Genomic DNA, 7,936 nt, shown 5'->3' with positions numbered 1-7,936 from the left:
CAGTAATCTTCTTTAATAATCGACTTTCATTTATTCATTTACCTATCTTAATTCATTTGCATTTATCAAAAGTTCTGGCACGGCTCTGGCGGGTGGTGCAAGGCTCTGATTTTTTCATTCCTCTGCTTGGTGTGAATTCATGCCCACACAAATTCCCACTCTGGCCCGGAGGGCTCTGACTTTTAGCCACGAGGTGGGGCGAGCAGCTAAATTTCTCAACGAGCATGTGCGCAGGCAATGCAAGGCAGACCACCGTGGAGTCGGGGTTTGCCAAGCTAAATCACTGGAAAAAAATTCCTTCTCAGCTTCAGCTTTTGCTGCTTGATCCATGGAAATGTGCAACCTTAAACTCCAAGTTTCCAAAACAAATGCATACGGTGCAAGCGAATAACACAAAAGCAGCAGGGGTGGACGGCTGTGCTGGTAGAGGAGCTGCCAGCCCTGGGCTCTCGTCTCTCTTGCACTGAGTTCAGCCTTGCACCCTGGTGGGCCGACAGGGAGGAACCACGCAAAAAACAGGCTGGGAGCGACTCGGTAGTGAAATAGTTATCTCGGCTGGCTTTCTCGGTAACTCTTGGAAAGTCCCCGAAATGACGTTTCTAACCTAACAATTAAAATGGGTTTAATTATAGAGAAGCTCAGAGCCCTGGGAACAAGCACCATCTACAGAACGAGTAAACAACTGCAGAAAATAATAGGCTGTTCACTCCCCTACTCCTCACTTCTGGCCAAGGCGAGGGGAAAAAAAGAAACTATAAAGAGAAGGAAATTCGAGGAACCCGATTGCTCTCCCTAAGTAAATAATAATAATAGTAGAAATCTGGAATAGCCTGAGCCTGTGGGGGTTTCAGTTGGTTATTTTGGCTGTTCTTGAAGACCAAAGGAGGGGAAAAAGATCAGCTGCCAGTGCAAAGTCCAGATCCCGCGACTCCAAAGCAAACAGAGGAGGAAGTGGATCATTCGTTTGAAGTTTTCAGTGCAATGGCTGCTCGGGTCAGCGCTCTGCAGCCGAACTCAGGGGTTTCTGTTCTCCCAGCCAAGCAGAATCGCAGGGCTGGAGGAAGAGCCTGCAGCGCCAGTCTGGGCCCCCCTCTCCCGCCTGCGCGGGGCAGAGGGCCCAGATGCCATTGCTCAGCCTTAGGGGAAACACCCACTGAAGTTATAGTTGGGAAGAGCGTCGCCTCAGCTGGGACTAAAGGGGATAAACGGGCAGAGACTGGGAGCTGAGGCACTCTGGTACTGATAAGCCTTGAGCAGTTCAGCTCATTTTTATTTTTACACAAACTGCCACCATCTTCCCCCTCCCTCCCCTCGTATCGAGATCAGAATGAATCATTGAATCATACTTTGTCTACTAAAACCTGGAACAGATTACTTGCTTAGAGCCTTTCTTTTCTTTTTCAGTTTTACAATGTTGAGTTCTGGGGACCGGAAGAGGACTCTTTGGGGAGAAAAGGCAAGATTTATCAAACGCCCTTTTAAAGGGCGTCTTTTAACAATTTAAATTAATGTGGATGTAAGCTATTTCCCCTTGTAGAACTTGCCAGGTTTCATTAAAAACTGGAAAAAAGGAGTAAGGCTATGGGGGGCGGGGAGCGGGGGCGGTCAACACAAAGCCCGGCAGCGCGCACAAACTCCGGGCAAGCGGCCGCACCGAACACAGATTCGATCAATTTAAATCCAAGCAGACCGAACCCCAATGGATTTTCGCGGGAAAAAAACGTCCGGCGAGCGCGGAGCTGCCGAAGCGGGGCCCGGCCCGGCCGCTGGGCGCGGGACGGGACGGGACGGGACGGGACGGGACGGAACAGCCGCGCGCGCTACCCCCACCGCGCGGAGGGCGGAAGGGAGCGCGCCCACCCCGAGCCGCGCCCCGCGCTACACACGCGCGCGCACGCGGATACGCACGCGCACAACGTGGAGACGCGCGGACGGGGGCGCGCGCAAATACGCGCGCACACTCGCGGTCACCGCACAGGCACGCGGACGCGCCCGCGCAGAGGCGCGCGGAGTCAGTCGGTGCGGCCACACAACCGCCCCCTCCGGAGCAGCGCGGGGCGGGGCGCGGCCCGGCCGGCACAGCCACCCCCCCGCAGCCGCTTCGCGTTCTTCACCCCCCCCCCGTCCCTCCTCCCTCCTTCCTCCCGAAAGTTTTTCTGGGCCTGCCCGCCCGGGTGATTCAGTCGCGGTGTCAATCACCCTGTCCTCCTCCACCTCCTCCCCTTCCTCCCACCGCCGGCTCCTCCTCCTGGGGTAAGTCCGAAACTTTATAAGTTGAGCCTTCCTCGACCCGCTGGAAGCTAGGAGCGAGCGCGGCGGCTGGGTGGGCTGGTGGCGGCATCAGTAGCAGCGGGGGGAGGCTGCGAGCCGGGGCGCTGGAGGCTGTGCCTTACCCACGCCGTGACTCCTCGTGTCCGAGTGCCGCTGCCCCACTCGCTTCCCCCCTCGCTTGCCGAAGATGTCCACAGCCCTCGTGTCGCCCACCATCTTCGACTTGAGCGAAGTTTTATGCAAGGTAAGGGGGCCGGTGGGGGCTGCGCCACCAACTCCGGGACTGTCCAGCTTCTTTGGGGTTCGTGTTGTTTTGTTGGGGTTTTTTTCCCCGTTTTCTGGTCGTGAGCAAGGGACCGGAGGGCGCAGGGCGGGGACCGAGCACGGGCATCGGGGCGCGGGGGTTTCCCGCCCATGCTTCCCGCCTCTGCCGCTCCGGAATGGGGAAACCGCCCCGCACTCCTGGCGGGCTCGGCCGCGGCGCCGAGCGGGGGGGCCGTATCCTTCCCGTGCCCCTGGGGCCGCCGCGCTTCAACACGCCCGGGCGCGGCGCGGCGGGCGGCGGCGCTGCCGCGGGGCCGGGCGAGCTCCGTCCCCGCGGGGTTCGGCCGCCCCTCGCGGGGCCGCGCGGGGCACGGGGCGGCGGGGGCTGGGCGGGAGCGGTTGGGCGGGCGCCGCGCCGCGCGCTGCCCTTCCCTTCCCGCGCGCCGCCGTCCCCGGGGGCGCTCCCAGGAAAGCGCTCCAGCCGCGCGGCGTTTTCGGGCGCTGTCAGCGGCCCCCCCGCGCCTGGCGCTCCGCTCGCTCCGTGACCGCGCTGCGCCAGGGACGGGGAGGGGCGGCCCGGGGCCCTCGGGTGGAGCGGCGAAGGGGGCTGCAGCAGATGTGGCTGCGGAGGGAGGGAGGGAGCGGGGGAGCCGTCAGGGCAGGGCGGCCGCCGCTCCCACGGCCGCGGCTGTGGGAGGCGGTGAGGTGCCGTGCCACGCTTCCAGGGCTGCATGGGGACGCCGAAGAAGGTGGTGGCAGTGGCAGTGACCGGCCCTTCCTTTCTCCCCGTAGAGCAACAAGATGTTGAATTACAGCCCCTCGGGTGTCAGCGGGTGCCTGCTGGACAGGAAGGCGGTGGGCACCCCAGCAGGCGGCGGTTTCTCTAGGAGGCACTCTGTCACTCTGCCCAACTCCAAGTGTCATCAGAACCAGCGCCTCAGCAGCCTGAAAGGGGAGCCGGCTCCCATGCTGAGCCCCCGGGAAAGCCGCTTCCGGGACCGCTCCTTCTCCGAGGGCGGCGAGCGCCTGCTGCAGCAGAAACAGCCCGGGGGACAGGTCAACTCCAGCCGCTACAAGACGGAGCTGTGCCGCCCCTTTGAGGAGAACGGCGCCTGCAAGTACGGCGACAAGTGCCAGTTCGCCCACGGCATCCACGAGCTGCGTAGCCTCACCCGCCACCCCAAGTACAAGACCGAGCTCTGCCGCACTTTCCACACCATCGGCTTCTGCCCCTATGGTCCGCGCTGCCACTTCATCCACAACGCGGAGGAGCGCCGCGCTGTGGCGGGGAGCCGGGAGCCCGCCGTCGCCGACAGACCCCGCCTGCAGCACAGCTTCAGCTTTGCCGGCTTCCCCAGCACTGCTGCCAGCGGGCTGCTGGACAGCCCCACTTCCATCACCCCGCCGCCCATGTTGAGCGCCGACGACCTGCTGGGCTCCCCCACCTTGCCTGACTGCGCCAGCAACCCCTTCACCTTCTCCAGCCAGGAGCTGGTCAGTCTTTTCGCCCCCAGCATGGGGGTGCAGGTGCCCGGTGGGAGCCCCCCCCCCACCTTCTTGTTCAGGCCCATGTCCGAGTCCCCCAACATGTTTGACTCGCCACCCAGTCCTCAGGACTCCCTCTCTGACCAGGAGGGCTATCTGAGCAGCTCCAGCAGCAGCCACAGCGGCTCAGATTCCCCTATCCTGGACACCTCAAGACGTCTTCCCATCTTCAGCAGACTCTCCATCTCCGACGACTAATCTGGGGTTTCCTCTTGCCCCTCCCCACATCTATTACGATGTTAAGCTGAACTCCCCCCACCCTCTCCCAAGTAGTCTGAGCTGGATGTTAACATGTCCACCTGCCTGCCATATACCCACTGGCTTAAACCTTAAGTGCCAAATTACGATGAAAAGCAATAACGTTTACAAAGTTAGTGCCTTTTAACACTTTCACTGTGACTGTATTACCTCTCCAGCTGCAGAGGGCACCAGCAGCTCTGTGCACTTCCAGATGTGCAGGAAATGTCCGAATTCAGCTCCCTCCACTGGCCATGTACTGCATCACCTTCTCCCAGTCCCTTCCTGACTGGCCAGTTTCTGCTAGACTGCAGGCATGTGGGCAAGCGTTAACATCCAGTCCTTTTTCTCCTCTCCCCTTAAAGACTAAATCTTGCCTGGATCTGCTCAGGTCTGCGGGAAGAAAAGCTGAGAACGGACAAAGATTGTAACATGAGTGGGACTTCGACTGTGAGGAAGAAAACAAAACACACACACACAAAAAGAGAGAAAGTAAAAAAAAGATGGACTATGAGAGACTTGATTTTGGTGCTAAAACTTCCCCATGTATACATGTGACATCTTAAAACAAATAAAGGAAGAGAGGGGGTGGGGCCAACAGAAGTCATTCCACACACACACACAAGTTCGTGTAAACAAAGTTCCAGTAGACATAGCTTTAATGGTTTTGCTCTAGAGTACTTTAGATCTATCTTAGAGCACTCACGCCAAGCTTTTTATTATTTTTTCTGGGTTTTTAATTTTGTATAACTTTTCAGAAATTGGAGAGCAAATTTTGCTTGTCACTGCACAACAATATAAAAAGCTTATTTAACTTATCAAAACGTATTTATTGCCGAAACCTATGCTTTTTAATTTTGTTCATATTTATCGGGATGATGAATCCATAGAATATATTCTTTTATGTTTAAATTATGATCTTCCATATTAATCTTAAGATTGTGAAGTGTCTTTTTTTCCTTTTTTTTCCCCACAGTTTAATATATTATACTACAATGACATTTTTTTGTAACTTTACACTTTTTTGGTTATTTTATTTTAAAAAATGAAAAATTAATTTAAAAAAATGCAAAAACTGTGTTTGGATTATTTATTTTAGAATTCCCTCTCCCTTTTTTTTGTGTTGGACTGCAAATGGAGTTAATGTGCTTCTTTGCCTTTTCTCTTCTCCTTCTCTTCCCCTCTCCCAGGTCTTGCCTGGGCTTTAGAATGTACATACCTGAGCTCTGTTGTGAGAAGCATGGAAGGAAGACCTTTTTCTTCCTTTTATTGTAAAGATTCTTCAAGGAGAAAAGCCTTGGGCTCAAAGTGCCTATCTGAAGACATTCCAAATACAGTTTGTCTTTGCATTTCTGTATTCCAAGTTTGGAATTTTCCTTGCCAAGGTGAATGGGACTGGCACAAAGAGAAAAATGAATGTAACTTTTTTTCCCCATTACTGTTCGCTACGTTGCTTTTTCTTCCTCTTTGTGTGAGTTTATTTAAAAGAAAATCTCTTTTGTAATGACTGTTTGCAGTTTAAATCAATAAACCCCAAGTTTTTTCAAGAAACTGACAGTGGAGCTGGTTTTACTTGCAAAAATTGAGGGACTGGTTTTAGACAACCCCACAAATGCAGATGCTTCCCTTCTCTTGACCCTTGAGGTGCCCACTCTGTGCTCAGGCATCCCTCCATCATCCCTCACTGATTCAGTGGACCAGCCCTGCAAGTGCATGGGTGCGCAGATCAATAGCAGCAAATATCTGATGTGACCTGCCCTGGTGGCCTCTAACCTTCTCTGTCTCTTACAGAGTGCTCCTCCTATCTTGTGTTGCTTGGTCTGTTCCCGCAAAGTTCTTTCTGATCAGTGTGGCTTAAACCTTGGTTTGGCTTTTGTTCCTTGTGTGTTTTGTGTTCCTGCACAGCTCCCTCCCCTTCAAGGAGAGCTTATGTGTGTTATGAGCGAGGCTAAAGTGGTATGTTGAAGTGTTAGCCCAAATATCAGTTCTGACTTGTTAGTGGTACTGGTCTGCTTGCACAGCAGGGCTGTTTGGTGTTCACGTGGGAGAGGAACGTGAGCCCCCAGCAAAGTCTCATTGTATGCACACATTACACTGCTATCGCATTTAAGCCCTTGTACATCTTGAAGCATCAGCAATCCCAGAAACTTCCAAAACCATTGGTTTTGTTTCGGAACACTTCCTTGCCAGCACTGCACATAGTCTTGACTTGTGTTATTATCTTTGAGCTTTTCTATCGAGCAAGCTTTTGCTTCCAAATCAGGGCTGGAATATTGCTGCCAAACCACTGATCCTTCAACTGTCTTAACATGCCTCAGTGTTCAGGAGAGATTCCCTAATTCATGTTGGAAAAGTTCCTGCCAAACAAAAGCTGTAAGATAGCTCAAGGCTTACGCCAGTGCACCTTCTCAGCTGTTGGCTTTGTGCAACACACTTACTTCTGTGGTGCAGCACTGAAGTTGAGCTGGGTGGAGGAAAGATGGAGGAAGAGGAGCGTGGCTGGTAGAAGCTGCTTCCCTTGAACACTGCAAAAGCTGTATGGTGAGTTTGCTGGCAGATACTGATGTAACTAGCATGTGGTGTGGTCTGCGTGCTGATCCCTGAGACAAGAGCCTTGGGCGCAGCTCTATGGCCGACTGAGCAGTACTGTTGAGCACAGCCTTGCTCCTGGGCATAAAGGCAAAGAGCCCCATGTGAGGGATGGGCTTCCGCCTGTGAGACTGCCGAGACTGCCGTTGCAGCAGGCACCCAAGTGTGCTTCCTTCCCTGCTGCTGGAAGCCAAGCTGTCAGTCTCTGAAGAGTGAGATGTACCTGATCTGGAGAGGATTCCAAGCCTATTGCAGAGCATGCACGTGAAGCTTGAAACTGCTTGCTTCCACTCTGGACTTTCTGTGCAGCTCTTCAAACAAATAGCCTTTGCCCAGTTAATAATTGATGAAATAGCTGTATCAGTTGCACAGTGCTATCGGTATGACAAACAACTGGGAAGCTGTGCTAAAAGTAGGTCTTTGCTCATGGTACTTGAGTACTTCCCTTGTCCTTCTAGTACACTGGTTCTGGGAAGCCAGCACCATTTTTCTTCTGTGAGTTTATTAATGATACATGCTCTCTCATTCTTGCTTTTTGAAACTAACCTTGAGCTAGGTCATGCAAGGGATAGAGAAGAGCAGAACAGAATGCAAGAGCCTCCAGCAATGCAGGGGTTTGCCTGATCTGATACCATTAGCATTTATTGCCGCTTGGGTATATGGCAGCAGCTACTCTGGAGAGACTTCTCCTTCTTTCTTGCTTTTACGGATGAGTTGTCCGTGCTGTCATCATAGAATTAGAAACTGTATCTCCTAGAATTTCACCATGGTTGGTAATAGCCTAGCCAAGGCTCAGAAAGGTATAAATAGTTTTTCCTGTCATGACAGTTTTGAGACACACATTCCTCTGACTCAGGGCTCCTCCATGCTCTGGCTTACTGATTTAGTGCACTGGACTCTCAGAGTGGCCTGGTGCAATTGCTCCTGGCGTACTCGGTGTGGCAGGGCAGAGAGAAGCACCCAAAAGAGCAAGATACCTGTCATCCCATGGAAGGTGCCATGGCAAACTGTACCTCAGTGCGCTTTACAG

The 7,936-nt window shown here is 53.6% G+C and overlaps 1 protein-coding gene across 1 annotated transcript; it reads left to right on the top strand.

Annotated features, from left to right (window-relative positions):
• The first annotated feature begins 2,036 nt into the window (after window positions 1-2,036).
• ZFP36L1 (ZFP36 ring finger protein like 1) lies at window positions 2,037-5,868 on the top strand. The gene is made up of 2 exons (XM_027717049.2): window positions 2,037-2,515; window positions 3,328-5,868. The coding sequence occupies exons 1-2, from the start codon at window positions 2,459-2,461 to the stop codon at window positions 4,276-4,278; spliced, it is 1,008 nt and encodes a 335-aa protein (XP_027572850.2). The 5' UTR covers window positions 2,037-2,458; the 3' UTR covers window positions 4,279-5,868.
• The last annotated feature ends 2,068 nt before the right edge of the window (window positions 5,869-7,936 follow it).

Source organism: Pipra filicauda, unplaced genomic scaffold, assembly GCF_003945595.2.
Source record: "Pipra filicauda isolate LSUMZ 115617 unplaced genomic scaffold, ASM394559v2 scaffold6_size6359152_pilon, whole genome shotgun sequence".
Taxonomy (NCBI): domain Eukaryota; kingdom Metazoa; phylum Chordata; class Aves; order Passeriformes; family Pipridae; genus Pipra; species Pipra filicauda.
The sequence above is the reverse complement of the archived record's forward strand: the minus strand, read 5'-3'. Positions and strand labels throughout refer to the sequence as shown.